The 20,204-nt window shown below is 42.4% G+C and overlaps 1 protein-coding gene across 1 annotated transcript in view; it reads right to left on the bottom strand.

Annotated features, from left to right (window-relative positions):
• The window catches only part of nbeab (neurobeachin b), a 793,085-nt gene that overhangs the window by 323,669 nt on the left and 449,212 nt on the right, over positions 1–20,204 (bottom strand). The window contains exon 37 of the mRNA XM_060943557.1: positions 19,747–19,871. Coding sequence (XP_060799540.1) covers positions 19,747–19,871 — 125 coding nt within the window. The remainder of the gene's footprint in view (positions 1–19,746; positions 19,872–20,204) is intronic.

The following is a 20,204-nucleotide window of genomic DNA, read 5'->3' on the forward strand; positions in this document are numbered from 1 at the left end:
CATTTTATTTATCTCATCTCATCTCATTATCTCTAGCCGCTTTATCCTTCTACAGGGTCGCAGGCAAGCTGGAGCCTATCCCAGCTGACTACGGGCGAAAGGCGGGGTACACCCTGGACAAGTCGCCAGGTCATCACAGGGCTGACACATAGACACAGACAACCATTCACACTCACATTCACACCTACGGTCAATTTTAGAGTCACCAGTTAACCTAACCTGCATGTCTTTGGACTGTGGGGGAAACCGGAGCACCCGGAGGAAACCCACGCGGACACAGGGAGAACATGCAAACTCCACACAGAAAGGCCCTCGCCGGCCCCGGGGCTCGAACCCAGGACCTTCTTGCTGTGAGGCGACAGCGCTAACCACTACACCACCGTGCCGCCCATTTTATTTATTTATTTATTTATTTATTTATTTTTTTGTGTGTTTGTGTAGTTTGATGTTTGTTTGAGTGTTTTGTCCACCGGTTGTGGTGTAGCTCCGGACCTAGTTTTGGGCGTCAGTTCCCTCCAGGCCTTGGTTCGCTGTGGGTGATGCCTGTGCTCCCAGCTATGGACTGCAGTGAGCCTGTTGCTCATTTTACATCGTGGTTGTCCAGCGCTCTGTGCTTTAATGCTTGGTGTGATGTTCTGAGCGATGCTGCTCGGTGGTGTCGCGGCGGCTGTGCAGGCGGTTTAGACATACCAGCGCTCTGCATGGCACAGCTTCTCTGCTCGCTTTGTGGATCCATGGCATGGTGTTTGAGCGATGTTGCTGACGGCGTCTGTGCTGGAGATGTGGGACTCGTTTTCGTGCGCCTTTTGGTGGGACTGTGGCTGCTACACCACTGGAATTACATCCTGACCCCTACTTGGTGGACTTTTTACTTTTTTATTTTTATTTATTTATTTTTTTTTTTTTTTTCCTTGTCTATAATTGTAAAGCGTCCTTCGGTTTCTTGAAAGGTGCTATATAAATTTAACTTATTATTATTATTATTATTATTATTATTATTATTACCTTTGTCATAATAAGGTATTTTTTCTTTATCAGGAATTTCCCATAACATTCTGGCACAAAACCTGCCTCGAAATATTGGGAGGAATCTGTACTTTTGTCTGTCTTTACCATCTCCGGTGTATTTAGAAATCCCAAATACTAAATAGTTCACGATGTTGTCGTGTCCCAAATCTGGTAGCTGGTTTGCGGAACACTTTTCAAATGGAATAAATAAATTTGTGGGTAAATTAAGAAGAAGAAGACTTTATTTTTGTCACATGTACACTCAAGCACAGCAAAATTCCTCCTCTGGATTTAATTCATCTGAAGTGGTGAACAAAAATAATGTGCACAGACACAAAGAGAAAGAGAGAGACAGCAGTGGGCAGAATAAATAATAAATAAATAGGTTTGTGGGTAAATTATATGGATCTGTGATGCCTGCATGCTTCAGCTTTTGGATGTAATGTGATCTGCGGGTATAACATATTTTTTTTTATTCGTTTCTGAGAGATTGTACTGACTACAGCTGTCACGATTTTCATTATTAACTGTCACAGCTGTTTCTTTGTTTGCCAGGCAATATGGTGGACTCTGTGTGAAAAAAAAAATCGGTGACGTCAGTGAAAGTCCTCTATACGAGCATACCAGCGTTTCACATACCAGTGTTTTTCATTCCTCTTATACTGCACTATCATTGGATAAAAGCAGAGCATGTATAAATAATAATAAAAAAAATGTTTATAGTCAAACTCTGTCTAAGTTCATAACAGAGACACAATCAGTATGATAGTTATTGATGTGATGTAATATAAACATGCATTTTTATTCCACTTGCCATTAAGGCCTTTTGAGGTTTCCTTCTGTTTGCTTTGAATTGTTTTTTTCCCCCATTTCTGAATTACAATTTTTCCCCACTGTTGGTCATGGTACAGTATCCCCAAAAGACCATGATCTATTTTTATCTCCTTCTCCAGATATGAGAAAGGCCAGTGTTTTATTCATTTGTTTATTTTTGGTTACATCTTGTGAGAGCTCTTTTCTTAATTCTGATTGACTCCAAACAGGACACTTAGGTTCGAGTGTTTAAATGTGTTGTCTTTTTCAAGTGTATACACCATAAACACCTTCATTATCCAGCCATCCTCTATACGGTACCATCTATCCTACTGAGGGTCATGGATGAGCTGGAGCTGATCCCAGCTGACACTGGGTGAGAGGTGAAGTACCCACAACAGGCAGCAATTCACACACAGACTCACACCTGCCCCTTTTCCACCAAAGCAGTTCCAGGGCTGGTTCGGGGCCAGTGCTTAGGTTGGAACTGGGTTTTCTGTTTCCACTGACAAAGAACTGGCTCTGGGGTCAGAAAAAACGGTTCCAGGCTAGCACCAACTCTCTGCTGGGCCAGAGGAAAGAACCGCTTACGTCAGCGGGGGGCGGAGTTGTTAAGACCAACAACAATAACAAGACCGCGAAAGATCGCCATTTTTAAGCGACAAGAAGCAGCAGCTGTACAAACGCGAAGTCATCCATTATTATTATTGTTGTTGTTGCTGCTGCTGCTTCTTCCGCATTGTTTTTGCTTCGATATTCGCGCCAAGGTTTATGCAAACGTAGCGACGTAACTGATGTATACAGCGACGTAATGACGTGGCTTCCCTTAGCACCATGAGCTATGGAAAAGCAAACTGGTTCTCAGCTGGCTCGCGAGTTGAACGAGTTGTGAACCAGCACCAGCACTGGCCCCGAACCAGCCCTGGAACTGATTTGGTGGAAAAAGGGTAAATGGTCAATTTAGAGTAGCCAGTTGATGTAATCTGCATGTCTTCAGACTGTGGATGGAAACCGGAGAACCTGGAGGAAACCCACATAGGTAGGAGGAGAATATGGAAACTCCACACAGAAAGAAAGGCTCCAGTCAACCGGCAGGTTCAAACTCAGAACCTGCTTCAGAGATGTAGGTATTGATACCATATTTGTTGATCAATTCTCGCACTCTGATTGGCTGAGCCGGACCATGTGACCATGCTGTAGCGTATGTAGTTATGTTACAGAGCCAGGCAGCATACTACAGAACGTAACTGAGAGAGCCAGGCACACAAACATCTGGAGGGAAATTTCATCCATATTTTGCAAGTATTTTACAGGGAAATGGTTCGTAATTTATTAGTGGAGAGTGAACCAGAAGCCACCAGAAGGCATGAAAGGTAAATTTCAAAATTTTTTGGGGGGCATGCCCCCTAGCAATAGCATGCCTTTGGTGTGCCGCAGTGGCTTTGGCGCCACAAATTCCAGAGCTGACTACTACTTATTTTACCTGGCTACTTCAGATTTTCTGGAGAACCCTGCTGCTTGCTGTGAGGTGACAGTGCGAACTTCTACTGTACATCACCCCACCTTTATCATATACATTTAAAACAGCAACAACAACTCAAACAAACCTGGAGTTATGGTTCTCAAAGAAGGGTTATGGGCCCCCAGGGGTCTGTGAAGCACTGCCAAGGGGTCCTCAACTTTTAAATGTTGTTCCATTGGTAGAAATCACAAACAATCCACTATTATCAATATTATGTTGATAATTACACTACCGTTCAAAAGTTTGGGGTCACCCAGACAATTTTGTGTTTTCAATGAAAAGTCACACTTTTATTTACCACCATAAGTTGTAAAATGAATCGAAAATATAGTCCAGACATTTTTCTGGCCATTTTGAGCATTTAATTGACCCCACAAATGTGATGCTCCAGAAACTCAATCTGCTCAAAGGAAGGTCAGTTTTATAGCTTCTCTAAAGAGCTCAACTGTTTTCAGCTGTGCTAACATGATTGTACAAGGGTTTTCTAATCATCCATTAGCCTTCTGAGGCAATGAGCAAACACATTGTACCATTAGAACACTGGAGTGATACTTGCTGGAAATGGGCCTCTATACACCTATGGAGATATTGCACCAAAAACCAGACATTTGCAGCTAGAATAGTCATTTACCACATTAGCAATGTATAGAGTGGATTTCTGATTAGTTTAAAGTGATCTTCATTGAAAAGAACAGTGCTTTTCTTTCAAAAATAAGGACATTTCAAAGTGACCCCAAACTTTTGAACAGTAGTCTAAGTCAACTGGAATCTAATGGTAATTTTAATAAAACAATGGCCTTCATGCAAGAACCACTCGTGGCTTGTACGAGTGTAAGAGTGGAGAAGAACCTGTATCATTCACCTCATTCATCTTCTCATATTTTGAATGTTCTCTTGGGCACAAAAACAATTGGTCCAGAGTGGTCCAGATGTCATGCGCAACTCATCTGCTGTATCCAAAGCTAAAGTTTCTCACTAATAGTTTGTACGTTTCATGACTTTGAAGCAATTTTGAGTTTGAAAATTTTATATACTTCATAATCATGTTGACATCATCCTGTTTGACTCTTCAATTCGAATTATAATATACACGTTAATTCTAGGCGGCACGGTGGTGTAGTAGTTAGCGCTGTCGCCTCACAGCAAGAAGGTCCTGGGTTCGAGCCCCGTGGCCGGCGAGGGCCTTTCTGTGTGGAGTTTGCATGTTCTCCCCGTGTCCGCGTGGGTTTCCTCCGGGTGCTCCGGTTTCCCCCACAGTCCAAAGACATGCAGGTTAGGTTAACTGGTGACTCTAAATTGAGCGTAGGTGTGAATGTGAGTGTGAATGGTTGTCTGTGTCTATGTGTCAGCCCTGTGATGACCTGGCGACTTGTCCAGGGTGTACCCCGCCTTTCGCCCGTAGTCAGCTGGGATAAAGCGGCTAGAGATAATGAGATGAGATGAGACATTAATTCTAAATGTATTCATACAGCATAATGATAACATCATTCATTGAAACTGGCTATTGATGCTACTGTATAACAGTACACTATCGATAAAGATCTCAAACAGCAAATTGACTTAAATTATGCAGTCATTTCAGTAACTGGTTAACTGGGTCTCCAAAAGCAGGACTTCAAGCTCCGGACTCATGAAGTTCTTCTTTTTAGTTTTCATAAACAAACACTTTTTGATGTATTGGGCAGGACGCGTAGCCTTATATTATATAGACACGAGTGCTTTACTGGGAAATACGCCACTCATATTTTTCATACGAGGTCTATCTGGGACTTGGAGAACCAAAACCGTGACATCAATCTCTATATGTCCCTCATGAGGAAACTGAGGAATTGTTTTGACAAATTTGGGTACTTTTTGTTTGTCAGTGTGTCGATATAATAAAAAGAAAATCACACGCTGGGTTGAAGATGTGAAGTTTATTTTCTCGTGTTGAAAAACTTGCATTTTTCATATGAAATACAGCTGTGGACCTGTTACGGTTGGCATGGGATAGAACTGGTTTCAAGAACATGGACAGACTCTCATTTGGCATTTGAAAAAGAAGAAGCGTAAAGCATCAACAAGGTAAATACTGGATACTTTAAAGAATCTAAAATATCAAACAAATTTAGGGTTTTCTTTACACTTTTTTGTTTACCACATAATTCCATGTATGTTCCATATGCTATTTCATAGTTGTGATGTCTTCAGTATTGTTCTACAATGTAGAAAATACTAAATACAGAAAAAAAAAACCCTATGAATGAGTAGCATAGGGGCGTACAAACTTTTGACTGTTTTTTTTTTTCTTGGAGGTATTCCTGGCTGCAAAAAACATCTTGAGAGTTTGAGTGCCAATGGGGATGCAAACTTTTGAGCTTGCTAATAAAGATCAAGTTGCTGTAAAAGACACGTTTATGATAAACTCTAAAACAGAGGTCTATTTTCTTTTTTTTTCTCGATCATGCATAAATCCACAGGGATGCAAACTTTTGCATCGTACATAACCATGAAGTACCGAATATCCGATGGAAGTCATGGACTAGTCATGCTTTTCGACTATAAAACGAATCTCAGTTTTACTCCTGAAGCTTATATGCGGCTTTTTTATTTTCACTCCTCCTCTACAACTCACTACGGGGGCGAAGTATTTCACAAGAGCATAGGTTGAAGAGAAAAAAAAAGGCTTTACTGCTTTTGAAAGCGGCTTTTGGGGTGGATATATATGAGCGTTCGGTAGTTTTACTGTCCAATATGGAACAGATAAGGAGGCCCTCAGTAAAGCCATATTATTGTAGTCAAGGGTCCATGTTTTATATGTTGGCGGAGCTCTGGGGCATTGCTTACCGCTGGCCGTAGAATTTTATTGCCTCAGTATGGTCATGGACTCATGTGTGTCATTTGTTTCTCTCGGGCTTATGAGTATTTGTCTATTTACATCATCATGAGCAAAAGAAGTGGAATGACATGATGTTTTGCTTAAGCGTCAACTACACCCAACGTGACTACAGCGAATTAAAATATTATCCGACGGAAACGTTGAAAGTTCTCAATCTTGTACAAACCCATTAAAATGCCAAATAGACCTGGGGTCATCTATCACCCACCAGGGACAAGCCGGCTTCCATTCTATAGTCGTTTAGTTCCTGAATGCAGAAAAACTGTGTAGCGTTTGGTGAAATCGGAGAGCAGTGGAAGTGGAAGGCTTTGTAATAATTCTGCTCAAGCAGCTTAGATCATGCAACCAGAGCCAACACGGCTCTCTGTTATTGTGTCATGCAATAATCATCTGTACAATCTGTGATCGATTTTCAAAAGTGGCACATGTGATTGGTAAGTCTTTATACGATTTTCTCTTTCTTGCTCTGGAACTTCCTGGTTGCTGTTCCCAGCCTGTCTGTTTATAATTTCCATCTCTGCTTTGCATTGCCAGAGAGCATAGGAATAAACTAGCAAGATATTTCGCTGGCATGTACCCAGGGTTGCCAAGGTTGCGGTTTTTAGGGCAAATTGGGCTAGCTTTGGAACATGCTTGCTCATGCAACAATCTCGGAATTTTTGTGGCCGGTTCAAAAAAGTCTACCACCCCCAAGGATTAATTATAATTGTAATGAATAATTAACTGCATAGAAACAAAGGCTATGGCAAACAAAGTGTGTGTGTGTGTGTGTAAAAAATGTATCTATGATGTCCAAAAGCATGAATGTTGCATGGGAGAATTGAGCTGGGTGAGGAACACAGGATTGTGGAGTGGATACTGGCTGTTCCAGGTCCCAATAAAAAGGCATCCTACAATAAATTTAATTATGATACATACAGGACACTTTTTCAATGGAATAAAAATGTGTTCTATTCCCTTCTTGCGGGTTTCATTCATGTGGTTTGATAGCATGCAATATCGTTAGCATATTGTTCATCCTACGTGCATCACATCACTCTATCCAATGGAGAATGAGCGTTGGATATGGCTTACGATACTGCATGGTTGTCAAGACAACATGATGTCACATGTTGGAGCTGATATGAATATTCAATGACAAAGTTTTCTACTGTGTATGCACACAAGCATTTCTTTGTTCAGCAGGAAAGAGAAAGACGCGCTAAACACCTGAAAGGTTACCAAAACTTCAATGGATATTCTTCATGCAGATTTACAAGAAGTGGCAAAGTGTTACTATTCAAGCTGGGACTTGAACTCAGCCAAAACTTTGCCAGACACCAAAAAAGCAACAGGGCAAAGGATTTTGTAAGGGATTAGCGGCAGGCTGCCAGGTCGCTCCGTTGTGTGTAGTTGTTAATGTTGATTTTAAAAGTAACTCAGTAAATTACACAGGGAAATGAACACTTAAGTTCTGAGTGAAAAATACTGCAGCGAGCATGCAGCGTGGAAGAAGAGTCTGGAGACAGAAATCTTAGTTTCTCGGTCGTTAGTCTGTGCTATTTGCTCTTGATAGATAGCACTGGCTTTACTGCTTTATTAGCATTCACTAACACTACTGATGAACGCTACACCGGCTGGAAGGTGACTTCACTGCTGTGCTGACGGCACCGAGTCGCGGTTAAGCTCATGTTGGCCTTCGAGAAGGGCGAGAGCGATAAATTTTTGGTCCTGCCCTCTCATTATAAATCAAATTCTGATTGGTTAATTCATCTGTCACTTCCTACATAAACATACACTGCCATGGCCTTCTGTCCTGGCAATGAAGTCCTAACCAGTGAGTGAGCAGCTCTAAACTCTTCTCAGCTTAGATACAACAAACAAAAATATCTCATTGGATAACTCGATTTTAATGTTTTCAGGACAGTAACTCTTTCATTTCTGAAGCAAATTTGATAGAAAATAAGGCCGAATTAGAAGAGAATAATGAGAATGAAATTAGGAAAGAATGAAAGAAGTTAAATATAACATTTGAAATGCTGATATGTTTTGGCCTTCTCTGAAGATCTAGAAGGCCCTGACGATTCCTCTCTGATTATAAGAGAAAAACATACCAATGGACATTGAAAAACTGGAAAAGAGACTGTGTATTGATAATAATAATAATTATTATTATAATAATAATACAACCCTGATTTCAAAAAAGTTGGGACAAAGTACAAATTGTAAATAAAAATGGAATGCAATAATTTACAAATCTCAAAAACTGATATTGTATTCACAATAGAACATAGACAACATATCAAATGTCGAAAGTGAGACATTTTGAAATTTCACGCCAAATATTGGCTCATTTGAAATTTCATGACAGCAACACATCTCAAAAAAGTTGGGAAGGGGCAATAAGAGGCTGGAAAAGTTAAAGGTACAAAAAAGGAACAGCTGGAGGACCAAATTGCAACTCATTAGGTCAATTGGCAATAGGTCATTAACATGACTGGGTATAAAAAGAGCATCTTGGAGTGGCAGCGGCTCTCAGAAGTAAAGATGGGAAGAGGATCACCAATCCCCCTAATTCTGCGCCGACAAATAGTGGAGCAATATCAGAAAGGAGTTCGACAGTGTAAAATTGCAAAGAGTTTGAACATATCATCATCTACAGTGCATAATATCATCAAAAGATTCAGAGAATCTGGAAGAATCTCTGTGCATAAGGGTCAAGGCCGGAAAACCATACTGGGTGCCCGTGATCTTCGGGCCCTTAGACGGCACTGCATCACATACAGGCATGCTTCTGTATTGGAAATCACAAAATGGGCTCAGGAATATTTCCAGAGAACATTATCTGTGAACGGGCGGCACGGTGGTGTAGTGGTTAGCGCTGTCACCTCACAGCAAGAAGGTCCTGGGTTCGAGCCCCGGGGCCGGCGAGGGCCTTTCTGTGCGGAGTTTGCATGTTCTCCCCGTGTCCGCGTGGGTTTCCTCCATGTGCTCCGGTTTCCCCCACAGTCCAAAGACATGCAGGTTAGGTTAACTGGTGACTCTAAATTGACCGTAGGTGTGAATGTGAGTGTGAATGGTTGTCTGTGTCTATGTGTCAGCCCTGTGATGACCTGGCGACTTGTCCAGGGTGTACCCCACCTTTCGCCCGTAGTCAGCTGGGATAGGCTCCAGCTTGCCTGCGACCCTGTAGAAGGATAAAGCGGCTAGAGATAATGTGATGTGTGATGTGATTATCTGTGAACATAATTCACCATGCCATCCGCCGTTGCCAGCTAAAACTCTATAGTTCAAAGAAGAAGCCGTATCTAAACGTGATCCAGAAGCGCAGACGTCTTCTCTGGGCCAAGGCTCATTTAAAATGGACTGTGGCAAAGTGAAAAACTGTTCTGTGGTCAGACGAATCAAAATTTGAAGTTCTTTATGGAAATCAGGGACGCCGTGTCATTCGGACTAAAGAGGAGAAGGACGACCCAAGTTGTTATCAGCGCTCAGTTCAGAAGCCTGCATCTCTGATGGTATGGGGTTGCATTAGTGCGTGTGGCATGGGCAGCTTACACATCTGGAAAGACACCATCAATGCTGAAAGGTATATCCAGGTTCTAGAGCAACATATGCTCCCATCCAGACGACGTCTCTTTCAGGGAAGACCTTGCATTTTCCAACATGACAATGCCAAACCACATACTGCATCAATTACAGCATCATGGCTGCGTAGAAGAAGGGTCCGGGTACTGAACTGGCCAGCCTGCAGTCCAGATCTTTCACCCAGAGAAAACATCTGGCGCATCATAAAATGGAAGATACGACAAAAAAGACCTAAGACAGTTGAGCAACTAGAATCCTACATTAGACAAGAATGGGTTAACATTCCTATCCCTAAACTTGAGCAACTTGTCTCCGCAGTCCCCAGACGTTTACAGACTGTTGTAAAGAGAAAAGGGGATGTCTCACAGTGGTAAACATGGCCTTGTCCCAACTTTTTTGAGATGTGTTGTTGTCATGAAATTTAAAATCACCTAATTTTTCTCTTTAAATGATACATTTTCTCAGTTTAAACATTTGATATGTCATCTATGTTCTATTCTGAATAAAATATGGAATTTTGAAACTTCCACATCATTGCATTCCGTTTTTATTTACAATTTGTACTTTGTCCCAACTTTTTTGGAATCGGGGTTGTAATATTGGCTGGCTTTTTTGTGGTATATCAGATATATTCCATTCAGCTAGCATGATATTGAACGAGTCGAAGACGAGTAGCTGAATGGAATATATCTGATATACCACTCAACGCTAGCTAATATTATTTAAATATACAATTTGTGTGCACAATGGTGAGAAAGAAGAAAACCCGTTTCCAGTACCCGAAATTTTAGGGCTAGTCTCAGGTCCATCTGAGATGGAACTTTGGCTGAGACCTGGCAACCAAAACAAATCCGACAAAGAAAACAAAGCTTTCAAATCTATTAAATATTGCAGTCTTACAGTCACCTAAAATAACTTTTAAAGATCCAACATAAGGATCAATTATTCTTGAAAAGAAATCTATGCAATGATCTTAATCTGCACCCCAACACACACACACACACACACACACACACACACACACACACTCCAATAATGAGATATAAAGATCTTTGTGCAGGGTTTGGTAGGTCACGATGGAACTGTTCACCCGAAAATAAGACTGCAAGGACACCTGGAGGCAGAACAAGCCGTTAAAGAGCACGATCGATATTAACCCGACTCCCATTTCATGCTTGCCCAATTCCGCTCAGCTAACAATATACTGAAGCTGTGGAGAAGCCGGTAAGAGGAGAAGCGATCACGGACCGAGTCCTGGACGAAATGGCTCGTTATATTGTCAGCACGCTTAATAGATGGAGAGGTGAGGTTTTAAAGCACACTTTCCCACAACACACATTTTGTGAACAGCAACAAAAGGGTAATGGTGTCTTGAAAAGTACGTGGGAACTGCACCTGCACACACTGGCCCCTTTTCCTTTTATAATCACCTGGATATAAGACACAGCCAGAGGGTTTGTGGTCTTATTAAAGCTTTGTGAGCGCCAAGAAAGCCAACGGAAGTGATGATAAATCACAGTGCATTAGATATAATGATTCCGTTTTGTAGATCGCAGTGTTTTCATTTTATTTCATTTTATTTTTTAACAATTAAAATGAAACAGTTCTCATACACTATCATGCTGTTTCACTTGGGAGGGTAGATGGAAATCTGTAAGCAGACACAGCTGACAGTCTGACAAGTCGTTTGAAAATATGCCACTCTGGATAAATCAGAGCTCCTTCAGACTTTAGTCAAATGCCAACCGTTTTTGATCTGAGTGATTCATCACAGTCTCTGCTTTCAGAAAACTGAAAAAGAATGAAAGCTGTATTTACTGTATGTTCACCCTCAGTGGTTATTTCCGCCTAACCACCTAGCTTCACACGGTCACATACATATGCAGCTGTGCAGCCTGAAGGACTTATTACTGGTCTGGATAACTACTCCATGATGTTTCCTCTGGTCAAGTTTTCAAAAAAGGTCCCAAATTGACTGGTGGATCCAGTAAAATGCTTCAAGATATTTCGTTATACCATAGTGCTCCTGAGTGCTTGATTGTAATTGGTCAGAATGTGTTGATTTAGGATATTCTATTGCAATTGTGGGCACGGTGGTGTAGTGGTTACCACTGTTGCCTCACAGCAAGAAGGTCCGGGTTCAAGCCCAGTGGCCGACGAGGGCCTTTCTGTGTGGAGTTTGCATGTTCTCCCCGTGTCTGCGTGGGTTTCCTCCAGGTGCTCCGGTTTCCCCCACAGTCCAAAGACATGCAGATTAGGTTAATTGATGGCTCTAAATTGACCGTAGGTGTGAATGTGAGTGTGAATGGTTGTCTGTGTCTATTGCCGCTTTTCCACTACCAACGTGGCTGAGTTGGGCTGAGCCGTGCCGTGCTGAGTTGGGCTGAGTCAAGCTGAGTGGGGCTGTTGGAGTTGCATTTCGACTACAACCGCGCTGAACCGTGCTGGTTGGAAGTGGGTGGACACATTGGGTGGAGTTAGCAAAAGTGGGTGGACGTCACGTGATGTCGTTAGGCGGCCCAAACAGTGACATCAGTGATCTTTTAAGCGGTAGTCTCACGACCCGGATAGTAAACAATAAACATGGAGGACATGGAGTCGTTAGTGTTGCTGGTCTTGGTGCTGTGGCTTGTTGTCACCGACAGCGCCAACAGATACTGGCAAGAGCCTATAGATGAGGCGAGGCGCATAAGGCTTCAGAAATTCTCGTAATTCTTCTTCTTCCGGGTTTACGGTGTTTACAGATCCCAGCATGCTCACGGGGCATGTGTGGGCATGTGAGGACACTCCTCCTCACCAATCAGTGCACAGGGGAGTGTCTCCTCACGCCCCTAGCCCCACTCAGCTCGGTTTGGCTCGCTTCAGCCCCACTCCAAAACCGTGCGAGTTTTGGGTGCTAAGCAGGGCTGAAGCAAGCTGAGTCGTGCTGCTCTGAGGTAGTCGAAAGGCGAGCAGTGTCGGGCTGAAGTGAGCTGAAGCGAGCTGAAGTGAGCTGAAAAAGGGTAGTGGAAAAGGGCCATAAGTGTCAGCCCTGCAATGATCTGGCGACTTGTCCAGGGTGTACCCCACCTTTCGCCCGTAGTCAGCTGGGATAGGCTCCAGCTTGCCCTCGACCCTGCACAGGATAAGCGGCTACAGATAATGGATGGATGGATGGATGGATGGATGGATGGATGGATGGATGGATGGATGGACAATGACTGTAAAAGGAAAAGGATGGAGTGGCTCCATGTGCTTTTGTTCGATAAATGAAGCCAAACTTCCTCCATCATGTTGTCAATTCTTGAGCCAGATTCCACACAGTAGAGATGAGAGTCCAAGTCAGGTACATCTAATGATAACTGTCTGATGTTCGTCCTTTAGGGTCGAAGATGACTATGACTTCAATTTGGTGGGTAGCGGTTGTGGGTCCAGAGGTGACTGATTAGACCAATCTGGGCTTTGAACGTATGTCCACATATCTGGCATGTGTGGGTAGGTGCTGCAGTGGGGGTGGTGATAGTTTGAGCCTTCCGCACAGCTTGTTTCTTCCGGGCCTTGGTAATGCAGTTCATCTATTGTGGGAGCATAAGGACTAATCAACGTTGTGTTCTTCTTGCCTCTAAGTGGGAGCTGAAGTGTCATCAGGCAATTGCTGATGCCCTGCAGGAAGGAGTTTGGTAAGTTTCTGGGTGAGGTGGGACTCTTTACTGAAAAGCCTCTCACCGTTAAGTGCTGCTATGACCATTCCAGAAGAAGGTATAACCACCACCATATTCCAAGAGCTGGCCCTTGTATGCTAGACATGTTTCGCCTCTCTCATCCCGACCTAACTGGGTCCAGGGGCAAGACAGAATCAGGACACTTGGAGCTACACTACCGTTCAAAAGTTTGGGGTCACTTTGAAATGTCCTTATTTTTGAAAGAAAAACACTGTTCTTTTCAATGAAGATCAGTTTAAACTAATCAGAAATACACTCTATACATTGCTAATGGGCGGCACGGTGGTGTAGTGGTTAGCGCTGTCGCCTCACAGCAAGAAGGTCCTGGGTTCGAGCCCTGGGGCCGGCGAGGGCCTTTCTGTGCGGAGTTTGCATGTTCTCCCCGTGTCCGCGTGGGTTTCCTCCGGGTGCTCCGGTTTCCCCCACAGTCCAAAGACATGCAGGTTAGGTTAACTGGTGACTCTAAATTGACCGTAGGTGTGAATGTGAGTGTGAATGGTTGTCTGTGTCTATGTGTCAGCCCTGTGATGACCTGGCGACTTGTCCAGGGTGTACCCCGCCTTTCGCCCATAGTCAGCTGGGATAGGCTCCAGCTTGCCTGCGACCCTGTAGAAGGATAAAGCGGCTAGAGATAATGAGATGAGACATTGCTAATGTGGTAAATGACTATTCTAGCTGCAAATGTCTGGTTTTTGGTGCAATATCTCCATAGGTGTATAGAGGCCCATTTCCAGCAAGTATCACTCCAGTGTTCTAATGGTACAATGTGTTTGCTCATTGCCTCAGAAGGCTAATGGATGATTAGAAAACCCTTGTACAATCATGTTAGCACAGCTGAAAACAGTTGAGCTCTTTAGAGAAGCTATAAAACTGACCTTCCTTTGAGCAGATTGAGTTTCTGGAGCATCACATTTGTGGGGTCGATTAAATGCTCAAAATGGCCAGAAAAATGTCTTGACTATATTTTCTATTCATTTTACAACTTATGGTGGTAAATAAAAGTGTGACTTTTCATGGAAAACACAAAATTGTCTGGGTGACCCCAAACTTTTGAACGGTAGTGTAGGTCAGGATGCAGTGGATGGCCAATAGTGTTCTACATGTTGCACTGTGCCCTGATCGCACTCCACAAACGCTTTGCTGGGTCCACCTTCCTGCCATTACATATGTAAATAATCGGTGCTACACATGATACTGCATCCAGCCAGCAGGGGCGCTAGACCTGAGGTGCGTTCACTTTTTAGAGACGTTACCCTGTCCATGTTTATTACAGCTATTTCTTTACAATTTCTATCGCAACATCTAATGATAGCACTTGTAAGGCAAATGCAGCACCTGAACATGTTTTAAAGTTCTTGATATGCTGACGTTTTCGGTAAGAAGACATCTTTGTAGCACCAATAGAAGGAGTCTCCAGTGTCAGGAAGGTTTTTCGGACAAACAACTGTGCTTTGTGGTTTCTTGGTAACATTTGGGAGCGCAGGTGGCCAAGTGGTTAGAGCGCTTGACCGCTAAGCGAACGGTCCCTGGTTCGAGCCTCGGCTCGACGGGGATCTGGGGCTCGCTCCCTGTCCACCCAGCAGTGAATGGGGACCTGGTGGAAACACTGGGGAAGTTAAAGGCGGCGAGGAAAGGAACTGGCCACCCTACCTCACTATGCCGATGGCCCAGGACAAGTGCGCTCTCTAACAGGCACTCCCCCAATGTACGAATCGTATATGGGACTCCCCTTTGCTTGGTAACATTTGACCATGATATGTTACTATAAATGGATAAAAAGTACAATGTGTTGTTCTGTAATGAATAAAAACATGAAATCATTGGTAAACCGGTGTGGTTTAAGAAGAGAAAACAACTGTTGTGCAGTTTTAGCAGTATAATCAATTTTGTGGTGGGACCAGGAACTGTCCGTGTTGCTGATTATTTTTCTCGAACAGCCCACTCTGTCGTGTGTTCATTCCTTCTTGCAGCCCAGCTGGGATTTTGCCCTGCACAAGCATCCTGACTTTTTTTTTTTATGACACACTTATAACTAATATGCAGAGGAGGTGCTCTTGAGTTTCTCCTCGCTCTGTGATTCTGAATCATTTTGGGCTAACGGCGATCCCTTTCACGTGACAAGGTTGTACATTATTCCTGTCATCGAAGGCCAATCGAGAGCACAGGACTTCAACAAGTTCTCAATCACAGCTGTCCCAGTCCCCCAGCGCATGGCTAACTTAATGAGGAGTGGAACGGATAAATAGTACAATGCTTTATGATGTATAAGCCACTTCTTTTTAATAGGACTGCTGAGGAAAATCTGAGGTATACTGAAAGTAATATATTACACTGTGTCAGTGTGGGTTAAAACTGACACGCTGTATTCGTGTCCAGAGTGCTACATGACACCTACATTAACTATTTAGGACAGAAAACCAACAGAAACCAACCGATGGGTGAGAAATTCGCTGGCATTCACACACATGGTGTGGTTTGGCATTTCTATACTGATGCTCTTTTTGAGGATGACTCCACCCCCATCTATAGCACATGTGAATGGTTTCATGAGGATGGAAATGATGTAAATCATATGCTGTGGCATTCACACTCATCAAATCTCAATCCAGGTAAATGTGGGAGATTTTGGAGTGTTTGGAAGAACGCTGGTCATGGTGTTCCATGGTGCACTGAAGCTGTTCGGATGCCTCATGGTGGTCTAATATCTTACTTCCAGACTTTTGGTTGTTTTAAAATGCAATTTGTTACCCATTTATAAGTCACTTGACTCTGACATTGGTTCAACTTGACATCATCTCATCTCATCTCATTATCTGTAGCCGCTTTATCCTGTTCTACAGGGTCGCAGGCAAGCTGGAGCCTATCCCAGCTGACTACGGGCGAAAGGCGGGGTACACCCTGGACAAGTCGCCAGGTCATCACAGGGCTGACACATAGACACAGACAACCATTCACACTCACATTCACACCTACGGTCAATTTAGAGTCACCAGTTAACCTAACCTGCATGTCTTTGGACTGTGGGGGAAACCGGAGCACCCGGAGGAAACCCACGCGGACACGGGGAGAACATGCAAACTCCACACAGAAAGGCCCTCGCCGGCCCCGGGGCTCGAACCCAGGACCTTCTTGCTGTGAGGCGACAGCGCTAACCACTACACCACCGTGCCGCCCCTGACATCCAATTATTTTTGTTTAGTGGACCAAAAGCTACTGAATTCGAATTACAGACTTCCAATTTTATTAGGTTTTTTTTTTTTTGGTGAATATAACCATTAATGAATTTAGAGCCACATGGCCCTAAATTCTCTGCTATTTTTTCCTGCTTCACCATGACCCAATTCAAGATACTACATCATGCATGACGTGGTGGGCTTTACCCGTTCGCGCAAGGCATTGTGGGATACAAATTTGAAACAGGAGAGAAAAATGGAGGAAGTGAGTGTGCGAATGAAATGTGAAAGACTGACTACAGTAATGGAAAGCGAGAAGAAAAGACGTTATGTTATATACGAAGGAAAGGAAACGCAGGACCAAACTAATAAATATCGGCGGTCAGCGAGCACCTCGGTGTGATCAGCTGTTCGTTTAGAGACAGAATGATGGAACTGTCAGTGTACTGTCAAAGGTAAACCTGTAGATGGCAGTAATGCAACACTGTGGATGCCAGCTACTGTCAAACCCAAAAGAAGAAGAAGGTAAACCCATGCATGCGCACACAGACTTCCTCTGTCTGCTTGACTGCACGAAGCGAGCGATTTCATGCACATTATTTGCTTTAATCCCCTCAAATTAAATAACTTCCCAGCCACAGAATGGCCTGATATTTTGTGAGATATTACAGAAATAAACATATATCACAATGATGAAATTTCAGAGGGAACTAAATTTCACCGATTTTATGAAATCGAAAGGCCGTCAAGCTTTAATATTTATTTATAGTAATCAATAGTTGTGAATGATTTGTGGATGTTTTATGGATGAACATCACATCCAATCCTTTTTTTTTCTTTTTCCTATCGGATTTGAGTATATTTTATGCTCTTTTTGCATTTCTAACTAGAAGAACACTCGCTAGAGTAGAGTTCAAACCTCTGCCAAGCCACATTGTATTATCAACATCAAAATCAAATCACTTGAATCCAGGATAATATTAAAGCTGTCCACCAAATTTCATCCAAATCCGTTCATTACTTTTTGAATTATGTTGGGAACAGGGAAAAATATCCTGGATGGATTTGCATCAAAATCTAATCAATTGTTCCTTGGGCCATGGCTCACCTTTCCTCCAAATTTCATCAGCATATGTTCACTACTTTTTGAATTACATTGAGAAAAGACAAACAAACAAACAAACAAACAAAGTTTGGCTTATTAAAGGTAATAAGCCTTTATGTCATTAAGGGCTCATCACGTGGCTCGACAAACACTGGAAACAATTAACAGTTATTTCACGAAATTGAGTCGTACATGAGCTGATAGCCGACGAGGCGTAGCACCTTGTCGGCTATCAGCTCATGTACGACTCGATTTCGTGGAATAACTGTTTTATTCTATCCATATTCACTGGATTTTGAGAAACAGAGCATTTTTATTTTTATTTTTTGCAAATTCGATAAATAACTTGATACGAAACATCTGACAAAATCATTTCCGCTTATAATGTAAACAAACTGGCGAAATAACAGGAGCAATTTGTGAAAAATGCGCTAATAATAATAATTCTTGAATTTTTTTTAAAAAGATACATTCTTACCATTAAATACTTTCATTCCATATTATATTCCATTTTTTTTTTTTGTATTTTTGGGGAGTTTGTTTTCGAGTCGAGTTTTTATTTCATCCTCAGCTGATTCAGCAACACGCTCCGCCATTTTATTTTTCTCTACTCACGGCATATGAGCTAATATCTTCGTAGCAGAGTAGCCAATCAGAGCATGTGATTGCTCATATCCAGTGAATGTGGATAGAATAATGTTAGTTTGTGGTTGTATTTATTTGTTTCTCGTATTTGAGTATATTTAATCTTGGTCACACTGATGTGCACACTTTTTTTCCCCTCGTATATCTATCTGTAGTACACACAGGATACACAGATAAGATCTCAATCGGAGGAGCGTTTCAACATCCGTCTTCTCCCAGCCACATTTCTTATATGATACTTTTCTACAAGTGTACAATTATTTGTAATCATGTTCAATATATCTGACATTGTAACTGGTCTCTGCTTCTACTTCGGTCGCCGAAGGTCTTTCAAGCCGTGCCAACTTTCAAAATATGTTCATAGGAAAAATGGAAGAGAAGAAAGACGAAAAGAGAAAATCTCAGTGGTAATTACTGTGGCTGTGTTATGAACAGGGGCCACCTGCAGATCACAGAGCAGCTGGTAGGCATATCCTCTGTGTGTGCGTGTGTGTGCGTGTGTGTGTGTGTGTGTGTGTGTGTGTGTGTGTGTGTGTGTGTGTGATATAGCTGCCATCTGACATTTTCCCTGAAACTGGATCAATGTATTTACAATTACAGTGTATAAAGGAAAAGAGTCAATGAATATTTCAATCCAAAACATAAATATGAAACATGCCTTGTGTGTAAGAGTCGACTGTGCAGCATTTACACCAGATTTCAATGAAAACATTCATCCACATCAGGCAAATCGGACAAGCCAATCTATCGCTCTTGCCAAGTTATAGATTCGCCCTTGTTCCCTTAATACACCCTCTCTCGTATTCATCCTGGAGGGCCCAGAGGAAAAGCGCCGAGAGTAGTTAATATTATTGAACCATTTCGTTTTAAAAGTCGGTGTTGCGTAACACAGAGCCAAATCGACGTTGTGCATCAGACAGAACAAACAGGTCGAAAGGAAAGTCTGAGAAGCAGATACAGTATTTAAAAATAAATTAAAAAAAAAAAAGCAAAGCAGTTCGCCTCATGGTTCATGACTGTTATGCGTGATTCTGACGAACAAATTGTGCTATAAAATATCGTTCGACTGACGAGCTTCGTAAACCTTCATGCAATAAAATTAAGAACAAGCTGCTTCTCAGCTAAGCAAATATTCATAACCTCCAAGTATGGACTGGACAAAGCCGTGTGTGTGTGTGTGTGTGTGTGTGTGTGTGTGTGTGTGTGTGTGTGTGTGTGTGTGTAGCCCACATGAAACAATGATGTCATTCCGTGTAAAAGAAGAAAAAAAAAATATTTGGAGATAATGAGCCAAACTCCAACTGTTTTGATTGGCTGCTGGCAGAATGACTTACCATAGTCCTCCAGCAACTTGCAAGATATGTCCAAGTGGGTGGAGCCAAAAGGGTTCCTGACAAATCTCCGCCTCCTCCTGAGGTCGTCCTCCCAGTAGTCAAGACGCCAAAAATCATGCAGTTGGCTGCGGAGAGAAAAGAAAAGATCACATGAACTCAATACTATTTATTCAAGAACAAGAACTTATCACATACAGGTCACGGAAAGAAATCCAGATGTAACAAAACAATAAACCGATCAGAACATCTTACAAACGGACATCCTTTTTTTTCCCCTGCAAATTTTCTGTGAATTTTTAGTTTCACAACATTCTTCAAAAGATTTGATTATTAAAGCACTATAAAAGTTTAATGTTCATTCAACATATCATAAAAATGGCTGTGCATGTGTGTGTGTGTGTTTGTGTCATCTCATCTCATTATCTCTAGCCGCTATCCTGTTCTACAGGGTCGCAGGC

Source organism: Neoarius graeffei, chromosome 17 (genome assembly GCF_027579695.1).
Source record: "Neoarius graeffei isolate fNeoGra1 chromosome 17, fNeoGra1.pri, whole genome shotgun sequence".
NCBI lineage: Eukaryota > Metazoa > Chordata > Actinopteri > Siluriformes > Ariidae > Neoarius > Neoarius graeffei.